At 44.0% G+C, this 20179-nt stretch overlaps 1 protein-coding gene across 1 annotated transcript; it reads left to right on the forward strand.

Moving 5' to 3' along the window:
* Positions 1-278: 278 nt before the first annotated feature.
* Positions 279-18897, forward strand: cnga1a (cyclic nucleotide gated channel subunit alpha 1a). The gene is given in 11 exon segments (XM_038999003.1): positions 279-376; positions 2080-2142; positions 3234-3302; positions 3390-3530; positions 3695-3799; positions 7338-7444; positions 7583-7887; positions 8073-8378; positions 8578-9189; positions 9354-9598; positions 18843-18897. Coding segments are annotated over 11 exon segments (2106 nt in total).
* Positions 18898-20179: the final 1282 nt, after the last annotated feature.

A 20179-nucleotide genomic window follows, 5' to 3' on the forward strand; every position in this document is an offset into this window, starting at 1 on the left:
AACAAAGTTGTGGTCCTTGTAATTGGGATATGTTTTCATCTGTTGTCAAGATAAAACCATAACAACATTAGCAGTAATATATGGATGTCTAGTATGCCTCTATAATTCACTTTAAAAAAAAAATCTACTTTGTTGTCATTATGTAAACCATGTTGTATTGAATACATTCATTATATCTAAACATGCAGTTTTACGATGCAGGAACATGAATGTTTTTGGCATAAGGACAATATGTCTCCATTTGCTTTGTGTTTGATAGGCTACCCAGATTGGCTGCCATGATCAGCACATCAAGCACTCGTCCGTTCCTGGCGGTTGCACCTCGCATTTCTCCAAACATGGCCACAGACACAGAGGAGGACAGTGAGGATGAAATGTAAACAATACATACAGTTGAAGTCAGAAGTTCACATACACCTTAGCCAAATACATTTAAACTCAGTTTTTCACAATTCCTGACATTTAATCGTAGTAAAAATTCCCTGTCTTAGGTCAGTTAGGATCACCACTTTATTTTAAGAATGTGAAATGTTAGAATAATAGTAGAGAGAATGATTTATTTCAGCTTTTATTTCTGTCATCACATTCCCAGTGGGTCAGAAGTTTGCATACACTCAATTAGTATTTGGTAGCATTGCCTTTAAATTGTTTAACTTGGGTCAAATGTTTTGGGTAGCCTTCCACAAGCTTGGGTGAATGTGGGCGCATTCCTCCTGACAGAGCTGGTGTAACTGAGTCATGTTTTGTAGGCCTCCTTGCTCGCACATGCTTTTTCAGTTCTGCCCACACATTTTCTATGGGATTGAGGTCAGGGCTTTGTGATGGCCACTCCAATACCTTGACTTTGTTGCCCTTAAGCCATTTTGCCACAACTTTGGAAGTGTGCTTGGGGTCATTGTTCATTTGGAAGACCCATTTGCGACCAAGCTTTAACTTCCTGACTGATGTCTTGAGATGTTGCTTCAAAATATCCACATAATTTTACTTCCTCATGACGCCATCTATTTTGAGAAGTGCACCAGTCCCTCCTGCCGCAAAGCACCCCCACAACATGATGCAGCCACCCCCGCCGTTCTTCATGGTTGGGATGGGGTTCTTCGGCTTGCAAGCCTCTCCCTTTTTCCTCCAAACATAACGATGGTCATTATGGCCAAACAGTTCTATTTTTGTTTCATCAGACCAGAGGACATTTCTCCAAAAAGTACAATCTTTGTCCCCATGTGCAGTTACAAACCGTAGTCTGGCTTTTTTTAATGGCGGTTTTGGAGCAGTGGCTTCTTCTTTAATGAGCGGCCTTTCAGGTTATGTTGATATAGGACTCGTTTTACTGTGGATGTAGATACTTTTGTACCTGTTTCCTCCAGCATCTTCACAAGGTCCTTTGCTGTTGCTCTGGGATTGATTTGCACTTTTCACACTAAAGTATGTTCATCTCTGGGAGACAGAACGCGTCTCCTTCCTAAACAGTAGGACAGCTGCGTGGTCCCATGGTGTTTATACTTGCGTACTATTGTTTGTACAAATGAATGTGGTACCTTCAGGCGTTTGGAAATCGCTCCCAAAGATGAACCAGACTTGTGTAGGTCTACAATATTTTGGCTGATTTCTTTTGATTTTCCCATGATGTCAAACAAAGAGGCACTGAGTTTGAAGGTAGGCCTTGAAATACATCCACAGGTACACCTCCAAATTGACTCAAATGATGCCAATTAGCCTATCAGAAGCTTCTAAAGCCATGACATAATTTTCTGGAATTTTCCAAGCTGTTGAAAGGCACACTCAACTTAACTTAGTGTATGTACATTTCTGACCCACTGGAATTGTGAAACAATGAATTATAAGTGAAATAAAAATGACTTGTGTCATGCACAAAGTAGATGTCCGAACCGACTTGCCAGAACTATAGTTTGTTAACAAGAAATTTGTGGAGTGGTTGAAAAACGAGTTTCAATGAACTTCCAACTTCTGTATAACTGTATAACTGTATACTTGTTGGTCCAATTGTAGTTTGATACTGAACTTTATTGATGTCGCCGTGTTTTTATTGGCTGTATTTTAAATATTGTTTGTTGTTTCCAGAGATGAAACTTCTCCTGGCCCAGGGCGTCTGTTCAATGTGAACAACAGTAACAACAATGAGGAGTGAGTCAGTCCACATATACTGTGTGTGTGTGTTGTGTGTGTGTGTAGTAGTGGTAGTAGTAGTTTTATTACATTACATGTTGGCCATAAATGGCAACTAAAAGCTAAATTCGTACCCAGCACGTACAAGTAAGCAAAAACAGTAAAACAAATCAGGAAGTTTATTTATTATTTTACCTTTGTTTAACTAGGCAAGTCAGTAAAGAACAAATTCTTAATTACAATGACTGCCTATGAACAGTGGGTTAACTGCCTTGTTCAGGGACAGAAAGACAGATTTTTACCTTGTCAGCTCGGGGATTTGAGCTTGCAACCTTTTGGTTAATAGTCCAACGCTCTAACCACTAGGCCACCTGCCGCCCCAAAGTCAGGATGGGAGCTGAAGCAGTTTGGTTTTTTAGCGTCAATGTCCTCCTGAGTGGTGGGAGGCAGCATCACGGTCACAGGGATGAAGCATGGCGGTCACAGCCAGGGGGGAGTCGTCGGGACAGGATCAGATAGGTCCAGAGTCATTAAGCAGCGCACCCCGTAGCGTAGCCACTTGACTTTGACAGCTACTCCTCCACTACCAAAAAGTAGCATCCACCTGGGTGATGTCGCTGGCGTCAGGAAGCTCACCCCTTATCAGTAGTGCAAAGTTGGCTATTACAGTCCTCAAGCCTCTCCCATCACCGCAAGCCATCTCAACTGTCCTCCGCTTCGGACTTCTCCTCAACCTCAAGCCACGGCATTTAAAAATATAACACTGCTATTTAGTCAGTTTGCAAGATAGTAGCTACCTGGCAAACGTCCACAATGGCACGATGTGGGTGAAAATATTGTCTCCGCGTAGGCTACCCACATTGGACATATGCGCCTTTGCTTATCGGCTCCACATTGGCCCCACAGCAGGTGGACCCAAGGGCAGCCCTCACTTTGCCTGAAATAAGCCCACCCTTTTGGATCTCCTGCCTGTTACAATGTATCAGAAATTATTTACAGAGAGACAGCAGCACAGTCTGGTAGCCATTACGGCTGCCATGGCAACTCTCAGTGTGTGTGTGTGTGTGTGTCTGTGTGTGTGTGTCATAAGATGTGTCCTTTTACCCCAGGGAGGAGAAGAAAAAGAAGAAAAAGGAGAAGAAAGAAAAGAAAGAGAAAAAAGAGTAAGCACCTAAGTTGTCGCTCATTTCCATGAATACTGCATAGTTAGATATAAGAGAGGTTACATGCACAAAAGCTTCAAAAACTTGTATTTGTTTTCTCAGGAAAAAGAAAGAAAAGAAGAAGCAGAAAGAGCAGGAGGAGAAAGAAAAGGAGGAAAAAGAAAAGCAGGAGAAAGAAAAGGAGGAGAAAGAAAAAAAGGAAAAAGAGGAAAAGGAGAAAAAGGAGAAAGAGAAAAAGGAGGGGTGTGTATGATAGTAATATCTCACCCGAAGCGATATACTGATATCAGCATTGATATCTGTATATGACTATGTTTAAATTAAATATGAAGTATATTATTATCATTAGGTATAATGTATTAAGTATTAAGTATTAAATTAACTTCTCCATCTTCCTTTCCTTGCAGGCCCAAAGAAGTGTTTTTCATCAATCCAGCGGGCAGTCTGTACTACAACTGGCTGTTCATTATCACAATACCAGTCATGTACAATTGGACCATGATAATAGCCAGGTAAAAATGTACTGTTTAAAATATATAGTTTGTTTAAAATATATAGTTAGTTAGTGGCATGGAATGGATTCTGAGGTTATAAAACAATTCTGAGGTTATAAAACAAGTTTTTAAGTTCTTTTTTTACAAAGTTTCCCCTTTTATACAGTACCAGTCAAATGTTTGGACATACCTACTCATTCAAGGGGTTTTCTTTATTTTTACTATTTTCTACATTGTAGAATAATAATGAAGACATCAACACCATGAAATAACACATATGAAATCATGTAGTAACCAAAAAGGGTTAAACAAATTGAAAAATATTTTATATTTGAAATTCTTCAAAGTAGCCACCCTTTGCCTTGATGACAGCTTTGCACACTCTTGGCATTCTCTCAACCAGCTTCTCCTGGAATGCTTTTCCAACAGTCTTGAAGGAGTTCCCACATATGCTGAGCACTTTTTGGCTGCTTTTGTATCACTCTGCGATCCAAATCATTCCAAACCATCTCAATTGGCTTGAGGTCGGGTGATTGTGGAGGCCAGGGGCCTCATTTATAAAACTGTGTGTAGGTTTCACGTCAAAAGGTGGCGTACGGACGAAACACAAATTGCTTACACACAAAAATACTCTGATTGATAACAACGCACACGCACGTCCCACGCTGGTTTCCCTTCATAAATCATAATCAACTCGAAATTTGGCGCAAGCGAGCGAGCGTCTTGTCCCACCTTTTTAACTCCCATAGTTGCCTATAAATAGTCAGTGAAACACCCCTAATTAATATTCATCCATACTGACTGCATGACGACAATGACGGCAAATCCCGACAGAAAGGCTAAAAAAAGAAATTTCACCCAGTGTGAAATGGAAGTTCTTGTAGGGGAAGTTGAACCAAGAAAAAATATATTGTTTGGTGTGGGCATTACAAATGCCAAAAATGCGTTAGAGTTGTAGCATGTGGTGGATGCTGTGAATGTTGCTGGCTCAGAAGGTCGGATCCTCTCAGAAATAAGAAGTGGTCCGACATAAAAGTGGAGGCCAAAAGGCCTTACACAGACAAAGTGTTTGTGCCACAGGTGGGGGAAAGAGGACACCGGAGCTCAACCCCCTTTTTGAGCGACTTGCCAGTATTATAGGGGAATCCCTGCTGAGTGGAGTAGTGACGGAGGTGGAGGGGGACACAGACATGCAAGATGCATCGGATGATCCAGGTATGTAATTCGTATTCTCTTGTTTGAATAGAGTAAACCAAATGCATTGAAGTTGGTGTCTAAACATTTATTTACACAAACAATTGTTTTTTTGTTTTTTTTGTCACTGCGTGTTCCAGTGGGGTCGGTGGTGCTGCAGCTGAGCAGGAGCTGAGTGCGCCCAGCCTAGGTGTCTCCACTGCACCTCGTGTGTCACAACCCTCCAGCGGCCGTGTCCTCACAGATGCAGTCCTGCAAACGCAAAGAGACACCATCGACGCTATTAATGAGGTTGCCAAGGAGTTGAAGTGGGACAGGCGCGGCTTGGTTTCTGCAGGTCCTTCTCTGTAAAGCTGGGCCCAATACAGCACAGAGATCCAAGAGAACAGCGCTTGGTAATCGGAAATGGCTCATAAGCCACTCATCATCATTGGCCAGTAAATCTTAGTCTCTGGAAATTTGCTCTCTCAGAGTTCTTCCATTCGCCAAATCTTCCAACAGTGCCAAAACAGCCATTGTGCGTCATTACGCATTGTAATTGCATGCCTTTTAAATACCCACTCATTTGATTGTCAAAGCTACCCAATTGCGTAACACCTTCAGGTGTGGTAATTACCCTGATTGTAACTGACAATGACAGGGCCATTATCACATTGACAGTTCTGCGCAACAAACATGTGAAAACAATATGAAACTCTGCACTCGTATCTGCCCGCCTGAGGCATCGAAAACGACATTATTTATTAGAATACATTTCATAACATGCAAGTATTGTTTAATAATTACATATCCAATTAAATATGAATCTGGATTAAACTGTACAACATATTAGGGGTTATTTTGCAAAAACATATCTCCGTTTGTATGTATTATCCTAAATCATGATTTGTTTTACACAATGGTATCAAATTCAAAGCGTTTCTCAGGTTTCATCCTCCTGGCCTCAGAGTCGCAGTTTCTCATTTCTCCAGTATGGTTCAAAGTGTCTGTGGAGGACCGCACATTATCTGTGTAAGGGTCAAATAGCCCTTACACAGCCTAGAGGTGTGTTGGGTCATTGTCCTGTTGAAAAACAAATGATAGTCCCACTAAGCGCAAACTAGATGGGATGGCGTATCGCTGAAGAATGCTGTGGTAGCCATGCTGGTTAAGTGTGATTTGAGTTCTAAATAAATCACTGACAGTGTCACCAGCAAACCACCCTCACAACATCAGACATCCTCCTCCATGCTTCACTGTGGGAACCACACATGCAGAGATCATCCGTTCACCTACTCTGCGTCTCACAAAGACACAGTGTTCGGAACCAAAAATCTCAAATTTGGACCAAAGGGCAGATTTAATGTCCATTACTCATGTTTCTTGGCCCAAGCAAATCTCTTCTTCTTTTTGGTGTCATTTAGTAGTATTTTCTTTGCAGCAATTCGACCATGAAGGCCTGATTCACACAGTCTCCTCTGAACAGTTGATGTTGAGATGTGTCTGTTACTTGAACTCTGTGAAGCATTTATTTGGGCTGCAATCTGATGTGCAGTTAACTCTAATGAACTTATCCTCTGCAGCACAGGTAACTCTGGGTCTTCCTTTCCTGTGGCGGTCCTCATGAGAGCCAGTTTCATAATAGCGCTTGAAGATTTTTGCGACTGCACTTAAAGAAACTTTAAAAGTTCTTTACATTTTCCGCATTGACTGATCTTCATGTGTTAAAGTAATGATGGACTGTCATTTCCCTTTAATTATTTGAGATGTTCTTGCCATAATAAGGACTTGGTCTTTTACCAAATAGGGCTATATTCTGTATACCACTCCTACCTTGTCACACCGCAACTGATATGCTCAAATCCATTAAGAAGGAAGGAAATTCCACAAATTAACTTTTAACAAGGCACACCTGTTAATTGAAATGCATTCCAGGTGACTACCTCATGAACCTGGTTGAGAGAATGACAAGAGTGTGCAAAGCTGTCATCAAGGCAAAGGGTGGCTACTTTGAAGAATCTCAAATATAAAACACTGTTTTGGTTACTACATGATTCCAAATGTGTTATTTCATAGTTTTGATGTCTTCACTATTTACAATATAGAAAATAGTAAATATAAAGAAAAATCCTTGAATGAGTAGATGTGTCCAACATTTTGACTGGTACTTTATATAAACAAAGTGTTAGACAAAAATAGCTTTTCCAGTAAATTCTTCTTTTGTGTAACTTCATATTATCTTCTTACTCACCTGCAAGTAAATTCCCACTTGAAGTACTGAGTGCATTTCCTTTTAAAGACTGTCACAATTTGTTTGAGATGCTTGTATTAAAGCATGGTTGAGCATCTAACAGTTTTCTCTGCTCTGTCTCCTGTGTGTCAGAGCCTGCTTTGAGGAGCTGCAGCATAATCACCTAGTCACCTGGATGATTCTGGACTACATCTCTGATGTCCTCTACCTGGCTGACATGGCCTTCAGGACCAGGACAGGTGTGTGTGTGTATGAGTGTGTTTTAATTTCCTTTCATTTTATGTTTTATGTCCGCTCTTTCAAATTGATACATCGCATGTCGCAGTTCTATTATTACGCATGATACTTTTATTATTTCTTACAATATATTTTCTCAGCCTACCTGGAGCAAGGCCTGCTGGTCAAAGACAAGAAGCTGCTGTGGGAGCGTTATATCAGCAGCCTCCAGTTCAAGCTGGACGCCGTCTCCATGCTGCCCACCGATGTGTTTTACATCTACCTGGGGATCAACTACCCCGAGATCCGCCTCAACAAGCTCCTCCGAATCACGCGTATGATGGAGTTCTTCACCCGCACCGAGACCAAGACCAATTACACCAACCTCTTCCGCATCTCCAACCTGGTCATGTACATCATCATCATCATCCACTGGAATGCCTGCCTCTACTACTCCTTCTCTAAGGTCTTTGAGTTTCTCAGCTGCTGGATATATTTATTGTGATGTCGATATCTGCTCATCATATGCATTTCTTAGACCTGTTTTGTCCTATGCCCAATAATAATTGTTTAATGCTTTAATTTCTTTGTGCTTTTATGGTGTACATTTATTATACAAAAATCGGGTAATCAATTAATCAATGAATCTAGTCCATCGGCTTCGGCTCTGACCCCTGGGTCTACCCGGACCTGAATGACCCAGAAGAGCCAGAGTTCGGCGAACTGGGGAGGAAGTACTCCTTCAGCCTCTACTGGTCCACGCTGACGCTGACCACCATCGGCGAGACGCCATCACCGGAGCTGGACTCAGAGTTCTTCTTCCATGTGCTGGACTTCCTTGTGGGTGTGCTTATCTTCGCCACCCTGGTGGGCAACATCAGCTCTATGATCTCCAACATCAGCGCCGCGCGGGTCGAGTTTCAGGCACGCATCGACAACATCAAGCAGTACATGCAGGTGCGTGTGTGGGGTTCGTAATGGAGCCATCAAAGTACTGAGGATTTGTTGACTCAAATGTTGGTGCACTATTACACTTTATAGAAATTATGTTAGCGCCCGTTGTGGGGTTGGAAGGGCAAGTGGTGCGTCACAACTGTAGGTAGTTGTCTTATATATCATGAATACGAGTCAATTTCTCCCTATAACACCTCTACAGAAGTGGAAGGTGGACAAGGAACTGGAGCTGCGAGTCATCACGTGGTTCGACTACCTGTGGACCAACGACAAGGCTCAGGACGAAAGGGAGACGCTGCGGTACCTGCCCGACAAGCTCAGGGCCGAAATTGCCATTAACGTCCACCTGGATACTCTCAAGAAGGTCCGCATCTTCGCTGACTGCGAAGCGGGCCTGCTGATTGAGCTGGTGCTCAAGTTGCAGCCCCAGGTTTTCAGCCCTGGCGACTACATCTGTAAGAAGGGCGACATCGGCCGTGAGATGTATATTGTCAAGGAGGGCAAGCTGGCGGTGGTGGCTGATGATGGCGTCAAGCAGTTCTGCGTGCTGGGAGATGGCAGCTACTTTGGGGAGATCAGTATCCTAGCGATAAAGGGTTCTAAGGCAGGGAACCGGAGGACGGCCAACATCCGCAGCATTGGCTACTCAGATCTCTTCTGCCTGTCCAAGGATGACCTGATGGAGTCATTGACCGAGTACCCGGAAGCCAAGGGCATGCTGGAGGAGAAAGGTCGTCAGATCTTGCTGAAGGACGGCCTGCTGGAACTGGACCCTTCCAAAATTATCCCCGAAACCACAGAAATCGAGGAAAAGGTTGGAACTTTTAAAACTTTCCTTTACATAACTGCCTTTTTGTAGAGTTATCTGTTTCTTGTTATTAGTATTTTAATGCACAAACTGTAGGACTTTAAAAATGTTGTACAACGTAAAGTGCATTCTAAATGTGACATTTTATTATTATTTTTTTTTTATTTAAGGTGAACCGCATGTACAGCAACCTGGAGTTGATGCAGACCAAGCTGAAGAAGCTGCTGGGAGACTACAGCATCAGCCAGAGGGCCACGAGGGAACGCATCGCTGAGATAGAGCGGCTGACTGGAGAGGTTGTAGCCGAGGAGGACCTAGATGAGGAGGAGAAGGAGGGAGGGGAGGAGGAGAAAAAAGAAGGGGAGGCAGAAGAGAAGAAGGATGAGGAGAAGAAAGAGGAGGAGGAGGAGAAGAAGTAGAGTTTTTGTGAGGAAAAAACAAACACTTTTTTTGTGTGGTCTTAACACAATTTGAGCTAACTGGATATAGACTATTAGAAAAATAAAAACTGCTTGAATTGAAGTCTGCTTGAATATTGGTCAAAACAAAAGGCTATTTTTGCTTGTTGAAGGGTTTTCAGCTTTTGGGAAATCTATGATTATTGAAACCTGATAGAACAGACTTATTACACTCTTTTTATTAAGATAATTCAACTACTAGAGGGCACCAGAGGCCAAAAAACTACATGTATCACTTTCACACTCGTCTTTTTTAAATGTTTGGACCCCATGTGTAATGCACAAATTGACCACATGAAGAAAGTATATGATATGAATTGGCAAACTGCCAGTCGGAAAGAAATACTGCCCAAGCTTGACTATTGTGCTGTAGTTAACTCTCAAACTACTATCAATATTTTTTAGCATAGCCCAAAGTTAGTTTATTAAATTCTTCAAATGTTTCATGACTTTGTCAATCAATGTTTTCTTAATACATCTACGTATACGTGTTTCTGTATCAATATGGACTTTTTAAAAATGCAAGTATTTTGGGGTAATTTCGACCCCAGCCAAAAACAACTAATTACACCTATAGTAATTTGATAGATAGGACCTTGTTTGGAATCTAGGTTTATCTGTAGATATAATAACAAGTTATCAATAACACCAGAGGTTGGAGGGGGACCTGTATCAGTGATTTTTACAGATAGACAGATCATCTGCAGAGATGTAGCTCCCCATGTACTCACCTAAGAATGTACTTTTCTATACCACTGTCACGCCCTGACCGTAGAGAGCTTTTTATGTCTCTATTTAGTTAGGTCAGGGTGTGATTTGGGTGGGCATTCTATGTTTTGTATTTCTTTGTGTTTGGCCGGGTGTGGTTCTCAATCAGAGGCAGCTGTCTATCGTTGTCTCTGATTGAGAACCATACTTAGGTAGCTTTTCCCCACCGATGCTTTGTGGGTAGTTGTTTTCTGTTTTTGTGTCTTCATCAGACAGAACTGTTTCGTGTTGTTACATTTTGTTATTTTGTCTCAGTGTTCAGTTTTTTAAATAAATAATCATGAACACTTCCCACGCTGCGCTTTGGTCTACACCTTCTTCATACGACGGCCGTTACAACCACATATCGTGTACAAAGCCAAGATTATCGTATTTTTGTGCATATAAAAATCTGACAATGGTATACAAAGTCTTCCAATGGTATATACTGTATAATTGATAGAACTGCAGTACAGAACTCAAATACGCTCTGAATCTACACAGAGAGCTGTATTGATGTGTATTCTCTGAAAACTAGTTATTCTAGGGCAAATCTAAAAAAGTATTTATTTGAATCCTGGTTTCATTGGAGACATATTATTAAGTTATACATGTCCTCAGAGGGTGGGTGGGTGGGGTGGGGTGGGGGGGGGGGGGGGGTCTGTTGGAGCATGTTATGTACTCACCTTTGGTTATAACTAAGTATGATCGCGTAAAAAAAATCTAAATTGCCTTAGATATATGCTTAGTTGCAGTCAAAACAGCTCATAAATGTCTGTCAATGGCATAAATACTTGTGATACAATAACCAACTACCCTCTGAATGTAGACATAGTGCTGTATTGGTGTGTATTCATAAAAAAATACCCGAATTCCTATAATACCCTTCAACATTCTATATATGAAACTTGTTATGGTATTTTGGTTGCTATAACATTTGGTTTAAAGTGACTTTGAGGATTTGGGCATGCTTTTTGAAGCTTCCTGCCATAGACCATACTACTCCCATTGCTTCACTAGCAGTAAATAAAGAAAACTAAGACATATATTTGGTCATTGTCTCGAGGGATCAATAAAATTAAGTGTATTTAAATTGTTGGTGTACCGCCCCTTTGCACCACATAAATATAACAAAATGTGTTTTTACAACAAAATTCTAAAAACTAAATGATACAACAATCAAATTATGGTAAATCTTCTTTATAGTACTTATGTGGATTCTACTTTGGAAAAAAGCTGCACATTATATAAAGGAAAAATATATCTTTCATTTGACAGAATTCATTTGACAGAATTTTTCTAAAATAACTGTGTATTTTGGTACATTTTTATTTTAGATGACATTATTTACATGTCTAATGATGTTTTGATAAGAATTAAGTTGATCATTTTGCTATTATTGTTGCTTTTTCCAGTAATTTCTTATTGTGGGTGCGTGTTAGATTGAACGACCTTCTATAACTCCTCAACTCACATTTTCAATCTGATTTTAATCTCAACCCCTCCCAATGGTTTCCTCTTATAATTGTGAACTGGGCTGATGTTATTGAATTTAATATACAGTGCCTTTGGAAAGTATTCAGACCCCTTGACTTTTTCTAAATGTTGTAATGTTACAGCTGTATTCTAAAATTGATTCAATCGCTATTTCCCTCATCAATATACACAATACACACAATACCCCACAATGATTACCCTACAATGATTTAAATTTTTGCAAATTTATTACAAATAAAAATGGAAATATCACATTTACATAAGTATTCAGACCCTTTACTCAGTACTTTGTTGAAGCACCTTTGGCAGCAATTACAGAATCAAGTATTCTTGGGTATGACGCTACAAGCTTGGCACACCTGTATTTGGCGAGTTTCTCCCATTCTTCTCTGCAGATCCTTTCAAGCTGTGTCAGGATGGATGGGGAGCACTGCTGCACAGCTATCTCTGGCTGGGCCACTCAAGGACATTCAGAGACTTGTCCCGAAGCCACTCCTGCGTTGTCTTGGCTTTGTTCTTAGGGTCGTTGTCCTGAGCGCTCTGGAGCAGGTTTTCATAAAGGAGCTCTCCGTTCATCTTTGCCTCGACCCTGACTAGTCTTCCAGTCCCTGCCACTGAAAAACATCCCCACAGCATGGTGCTGCCACCACCATGCCTCACCGTAGGGATGGTGCCAGGTTTCCTCCAGACGTGATGCTTGGCATTCAGGCCAAAGAGTTCATTCTTGGTTTCATCACACCAGAGAATCTTGCTTCTCATGGTCTGAGAGTCTTTAGGTGCCTTTTACAGAGGAGTTGCTTCCGTCTGGCCACTCTACCATAAAGGCCTGATTGGTGGAGTGCTGCAGAGATGGTTGCCCTTCTGGAAGTGTCATGTTTTGTCTTTCATCATGTCTTGTCCCTGTGCTTCCCTCTGCTGGTCTTATTAGGTTCTTTCCCTCTTTCTCTCTCTCTATCGTTCCGTTCCTGCTCCCAGCTGTTTCTCATTCTCCTAACGACCTCATTTACTCTTTCACACCTGTCCCCTATTTTGCCCTCTGATTAGAGTCCCTATTTCTCCCTCTGTTTTCCGCTTCTGTCCTTGTCGGATTCTTGTTTGACGTTTGCTGTTCCTGTGTCCTTGTTCCGCCCTGTCGTGTTCTTTGCCTTCTTCAGATGCTGCGTGTGAGCAGGTGTCAATGTCAGCTACGGCCAGTGCCTTCCTGAAGCGACCTGCAGTCTGTGGTCGCGTCTCCAGTCGTTCCTCTCTGTTGACGAGAGGATAGTATCCAGGAGAATCATTATTTGTTTTATTCTGGAATAAAGACTCTGTTACTATTACGTCGCTTTTGGGTCCTCATTCTGCAGCACAACAGAAGAATCCGACCAAGAATGGACCCAGCGACTACGGATTCTCGCAACACTGCCGTCGAGATCCAGAGAGCAATGCTCGGCAGACACGAGCAGGAATTGTCTGCTGCTCGTCATGCCGTTGAGACCCTGTCCGCTCAGGTCTCCGATCTCTCAGGACAGTTTCAGAGTCTTCGTCTCGTGCCACCAGCTACTTCCTGGTCTTCCGAGTCTCCGGAACCTAGGGTTAATAACCCACCATGTTACTCTGGGCAGCCCACTGAGTGTCGCTCCTTTCTCACCCAGTGTGATATTGTGTTCTCTCTCCAGCCCAACACATACTCAAGAGAGAGAGCTCGGATCGCTTACGTCATATCACTCCTTACTGGTCGGGCTCGGGAGTGGGGCACAGCTATCTGGGAGGCAAGGGCTGAGTGTTCTAACGTTTATCAGAACTTTAAAGAGGAGATGATACGGGTTTTTGATCGTTCAGTTTTTGGGAAAGAGGCTTCCAGGGCCCTGGCTTCCCTATGTCAAGGTGATCGATCCATAACGGATTACTCTATAGAGTTTCGCACTCTTGCTGCATCCAGTGACTGGAACGAGCCGGCGTTGCTCGCTCGTTTTCTGGAGGGACTCCACGCTGAGGTTAAGGATGAGATTCTCTCCCGGGAGGTTCCCTCCAGCGTGGACTCTTTGATTGCACTCGCCATCCGCATAGAACGACGGGTAGATCTTCGTCACCGAGCTCGTGGAAGAGAGCTCGCGTTAACGGTGTTTCCCCTCTCCGCATCTCAACCATCTCCTCCCACCGGCTCAGAGACTGAGCCCATGCAGCTGGGAGGTATTCGCATCTCGACTAAGGAGAGGGAACGGAGAATCACCAACCGCCTTTGCCTCTATTGCGGTTCTGCGGGACATTTTGTCATGTCATGTCCAGTAAAAGCCAGAGCTCATCAGTAAGCGGAGGGCTACTGGTGAGCGCTACTACTCCTGTCTCTCCATCAAGATCCTGTACTACCTTGTCGGTCCATCTACGCTGGACCGGTTCAGCTGCTTCCTGCAGTGCCTTGATAGACTCTGGGGCTGAGGGTTGTTTTATGGACGAAGCATGGGCTCGGAAACATGACATTCCTCTCAGACAGTTAGGGAAGCCCACGCCCATGTTCGCCTTAGATGGTAGTCTTCTCCCCAGTATCAGATGTGAGACACTACCTTTAACCCTCACAGTATCTGGTAACCACAGTGAGACCATTTCCTTTTTGATTTTTCGTTCACCTTTTACACCTGTTGTTTTGGGTCATCCCTGGCTAGTATGTCATAATCCTTCTATTGATTGGTCTAGTAATTCTATCCTATCCTGGAACGTTTCTTGTCATGTGAAGTGTTTAATGTCTGCTATCCCTCCTGTGTCTTCTGTCCCCTCTACTCAGGAGGAACCTGGTGATTTGACAGGAGTGCCGGAGGAATATCATGATCTGCGCACGGTCTTCAGTCGGTCCAGAGCCAGCTCCCTTCCTCCTCACCGGTCGTATGATTGTTGTATTGATCTCCTTCCGGGGACCACTCCCCCTCGGGGTAGACTATACTCTCTGTCGGCTCCCGAACGTAAGGCTCTCGAGGATTATCTGTCTGTTTCTCTCAACGCCGGTACCGTGGTGCCTTCTTCCTCTCCCGCCGGAGCGGGATTTTTCTTTGTTAAGAAGAAGGACGGTACTCTGCGCCCCTGCGTGGATTATCGAGGGCTGAATGACATAACGGTTAAGAATCGTTATCCGCTTCCCCTTATGTCGTCAGCCTTCGAGATTTTGCAGGGAGCCAGGTTCTTTACTAAGTTGGACCTTCGTAACGCTTACCATCTCGTACGCATCAGAGAGGGGGACGAGTGGAAAACGGCGTTTAACACTCCGTTAGGGCATTTTGAATACCGGGTTCTGCCGTTCGGTCTCGCTAATGCTCCAGCTGTCTTTCAGGCATTAGTTAATGATGTACTGAGAGACATGCTGAACATTTTTGTTTTCGTTTACCTTGACGATATCCTGATTTTTTCACCGTCACTCGAGATTCATGTTCAGCACGTTCGACGTGTACTCCAGCGCCTTTTAGAGAATTGTCTCTACGTGAAGGCTGAGAAGTGCGCCTTTCATGTCTCCTCTGTCACATTTCTCGGTTCTGTTATTTCCGCTGAAGGCATTCAGATGGATCCCGCTAAGGTCCAGGCTGTCAGCGATTGGCCCGTTCCTAAGTCACGTGTCGAGTTGCAGCGCTTTCTCGGTTTCGCTAATTTCTATCGGCGTTTCATTCGTAATTTCGGTCAAGTGGCTGCCCCTCTCACAGCTCTGACTTCTGTCAAGACTTGCTTTAAGTGGTCCGGTTCCGCCCAGGGAGCTTTTGATCTCCTCAAGAAGCGTTTTACATCCGCCCCTATCCTTGTTACTCCTGACGTCACTAAACAATTCATTGTCGAGGTTGACGCTTCAGAGGTGGGCGTGGGAGCCATTCTGTCTCAGCGCTCCCAGTCTGATGATAAGGTCCATCCTTGCGCTTACTTTTCTCATCGCCTGTCGCCATCGGAACGCAACTATGATGTGGGTAACCGCGAACTGCTCGCCATCCGCTTAGCCATAGGCGAATGGCGACAGTGGTTGGAGGGGGCGACCGTTCCTTTTGTCGTTTGGACTGACCATAAGAACCTTGAGTACATCCGTTCTGCCAAACGACTTAATGCACGTCAGGCTCGTTGGGCGTTGTTTTTCGCTCGTTTCGAGTTCGTGATTTCCTATCGTCCGGGAAATAAGAACACCAAGCCTGATGCCTTATCCCGTCTCTTTAGTTCTTCTGTGGCTTCTACCGACCCCGAGGGGATTCTCCCTGAGGGGCGTGTTGTCGGGTTGACTGTCTGGGGAATTGAGAGACAGGTAAAGCAAGCACTCACTCACACTGCGTCGCCGCGCGCTTGTCCTAGTAACCTTCTGTTCGTTCCTGTCTCTACTCGTCTGGCTGTTCTTCAGTGGGCTCACTCTGCCAAGTTAGCTGGCCACCCCGGCGTTCGGGGTACGCTTGCTTCTATTCGCCAGCGGTTTTGGTGGCCTACTCAGGAGCGGGACACGCGCCGTTTCGTGGCTGCTTGCTCGGACTGCGCGCAGACTAAGTCAGGTAACTCTCCTCCTGCCGGTCGTCTCAGACCGCTTCCCATTCCTTCTCGACCATGGTCTCACATCGCCTTAGACTTTATTACCGGTCTGCCTTCGTCTGCGGGGAAGACTGTGATTCTTACGGTTATCGATAGGTTCTCTAAGGCGGCACATTTCATTCCCCTCGCTAAGCTTCCTTCCGCTAAGGAGACGGCACAAATCATCATTGAGAATGTGTTCAGAATTCATGGCCTCCCGTTAGACGCCGTTTCAGACAGAGGTCCGCAATTCACGTCACAGTTTTGGAGGGAGTTCTGTCGTTTGATTGGTGCTTCCGTCAGTCTCTCTTCCGGGTTTCATCCCCAGTCTAACGGTCAAGCAGAAAGGGCCAATCAGTCGATTGGTCGCATATTACGCAGCCTTTCGTTTCGAAACCCTGCGTCTTGGGCAGAACAGCTCCCCTGGGCTGAGTACGCTCACAACTCGCTTCCTTCGTCTGCTACCGGGCTATCTCCGTTTCAGAGTAGTCTTGGGTACCAGCCTCCTCTGTTCTCGTCCCAGCTCGCCGAGTCCAGCGTTCCCTCCGCTCAGGCTTTTGTCCAACGTTGTGAGCGCACCTGGAGGAGGGTCAGGTCTGCACTTTGCCGTTACAGGGCGCAGACTGTGAGAGCCGCCAATAAACGTAGGATTAAGAGTCCTAGGTATTGTCGCGGTCAGAGAGTGTGGCTTTCCACTCGTAACCTTCCCCTTACGACAGCTTCTCGCAAGTTGACTCCGCGGTTCATTGGTCCGTTCCGTGTCTCTCAGGTCGTCAATCCTGTCGCTGTGCGACTGCTTCTTCCGCGACATCTTCGTCGCGTCCACCCTGTCTTCCATGTCTCTTGTGTCAAGCCTTTTCTTCGCGCCCCCATTCGTCTTCCCTCCCCCCCCCCCGTCCTTGTCGAGGGCGCTCCTATTTACAGGGTACGGAAGATCATGGACATGCGTTCTCGGGGACGTGGTCACCAGTACTTAGTGGATTGGGAGGGTTACGGTCCTGAGGAGAGGAGTTGGGTTCCATCTCGGGACGTGCTGGACCGTTCGTTGATTAATGATTTCCTTCGTTGCCGCCAGGGTTCCTCCTCGAGTGCGCCAGGAGGCGCTCGGTGAGTGGGGGGGTACTGTCATGTTTTGTCTTTCATCATGTCTTGTCCCTGTGCTTCCCTCTGCTGGTCTTATTAGGTTCTTTCCCTCTTTCTCTCTCTCTATCGTTCCGTTCCTGCTCCCAGCTGTTTCTCATTCTCCTAACGACCTCATTTACTCTTTCACACCTGTCCCCTATTTTGCCCTCTGATTAGAGTCCCTATTTCTCCCTCTGTTTTCCGCTTCTGTCCTTGTCGGATTCTTGTTTGACGTTTGCTGTTCCTGTGTCCTTGTTCCGCCCTGTCGTGTTCTTTGCCTTCTTCAGATGCTGCGTGTGAGCAGGTGTCAATGTCAGCTACGGCCAGTGCCTTCCTGAAGCGACCTGCAGTCTGTGGTCGCGTCTCCAGTCGTTCCTCTCTGTTGACGAGAGGATAGTATCCAGGAGAATCATTATTTGTTTTATTCTGGAATAAAGACTCTGTTACTATTACGTCGCTTTTGGGTCCTCATTCTGCAGCACAACAGGAAGTTTCTCCCATCTCCACAAAGGAACTCTAGAGCTCTGTCAGAGTGACCATCGGGTTCTTGGTCACCTCCCTGACCAAGGCCCTTCTCCCCCGATTGCTCAGTTTGGCTGAGCCGACAGCTCTAGGAAGAGCCTTGGTTCGTTCCAATTTTTTTCCATTTAATGATGGAGACCACTGTGTTCTTGGGGACCTTCAATGCTGCAGAAATGTTTTGTTAACCTTCCCCTGATCTGTGCCTCGACACAATCCTTTCTCGGAGCTCTACATACAATTCCTTTGACCTCGTGGCTTGGTTTTTGCTCTGACATGTACTGTCAACTGTGGGACCTTTTATAGACAGGTGTGTGCTTTTCCAAATCATGTCCAATCAATTTAATTGACCACAGGTGGACTCCAATCAAGTTGTAGAAACATCTCAAGGATGATCAATGGAAACAGGATGCACCTGAGTTGAATTTCGAGTCTCATAGCAAAGGGTCTGAATACTTATGTAAATAAGGTATTTCTGTTTATTATTTTTAATACATTTGGTAACATTTTAAAAATACGGTGTAGATTTTGTGTAGATTGCTGAGGATTTTATTTTATTTAATCCATTTTAGAATAAGGCTGTAACGTAACAAAATATGGAAAAAGTCAAGGTGTCTGAATACTTTCCGAAGGCACTGTATATGCTGCTCGAATAGCCTCACATTTTACTGTAAATCACATAGTATAATGACCTCTACCTTATGGTAATGCTTCCATTGTTAGTGTAACTATCCTCAGCTCCACATCCTTTTACTGTCATGCTGTATTTGGCCATTAACTTTAATGTGTTTAGAGGCAAGAACTGATAGGTGGGAGAGAAGAGAGGAGAAAAACAATTACCCATGATGACAGACGTGACACAGGGCATTAGGTCCTGCCTCACATCTCATGGGAAGCCCCAGGATGAATCTCATTAATTAATCTATATTCTTCCTCAATTGCCTTATCATTATTCATAGAAACCAGAGAAAGCCCTTTGGTTCAAATAATTGTCTTGTTAAAGTTTACATAGTAATGAAGAAAGGGAAAAAACTGGTGTGTGCATGCGTGTGTGTGTGTGTGTGTGTGTGTGTGTGTGTGTGTGTGTGTGTGTGTGTGTGTGTGTGTGTGTGTGTGTGTGTGTGTGTGTGTGTGTGTGTGTGTGTGTGTGTGTGTGTGTGTGTGTGTGTGTGTGTGTGTGTGTGTGTGTGTGTCTGTATGTGTATATTATTTTGCACTTCACATGAATGTTTAAAACCATTTCCCCCAGCAAAAAACATGTACAAGTACATTGCTTTATGTGGTGACACCCTGGCTGCATTCTTTCCTGTTCAAGGAAACATTTGATTGTTTATTCTAGCCATGGTGTAGGCCAAATGTGTGTGTGCGTGTTTTATTTCAGTGTGTGTGTATGTTATCTGTGCAGATTTGTGCAGATGTGTACATTGCTTTTGTCATTAGACAAGTATAGGAAAATACATTTTCAACACTGAGTTTGTTACAGACATGTGTAGGTAACTTCAGGACAAAGACTATGAAAGAAAACAGAAAGAGTGATTACATCTCCCACCACCACTGTGGTAAAAACACAATTTTATCAGAGATGGCATCGCACTTCTGCTGCACTACCCAGGAGGTCCAAGCCATGGGACCGAAAAACTAAATAGATGGCGACAGAGCATAAATTGACAATAAACATACTTGCATTTTATCTATGGTTATTTGACTGCACAGAGAAACCGTGACGAGATCCTGAGGCCTATTGTCGTGCCATTTATCCGCCGCCATCACCTCATATTTCATGATAATGCACGGCCCCATGTTACAAGGATCTGTATACAATTCCTAGAAGCTAAAAATGTCCCAGTTCTTCCATGGCCTGCATACTCACCAGACATATGAGCATTGAGCATGTTTGGGATGCTCTGGATCGACGTGTACGACAGCGTGTTCCAGTTCCCGTTAATACCCAACAGATGCATATCTGTATTCACAGTCATGTGAAATCCATAGATGAGGGATTAATGACTTGATTTAAGATGACTGATTTTCTTATATGAACTGTAAAATCTTTGAAATTGTTGCATGTTGCGTTTATAATTTTGTTCAGTATAGATAACGGTGGCCGACGTGAGTGCAGCCGAGCATTGACTATGAGAGAAAGAACGCCTATT

This window comes from Salvelinus namaycush, chromosome 8 (genome assembly GCF_016432855.1).
Source record: "Salvelinus namaycush isolate Seneca chromosome 8, SaNama_1.0, whole genome shotgun sequence".
Taxonomy (NCBI): domain Eukaryota; kingdom Metazoa; phylum Chordata; class Actinopteri; order Salmoniformes; family Salmonidae; genus Salvelinus; species Salvelinus namaycush.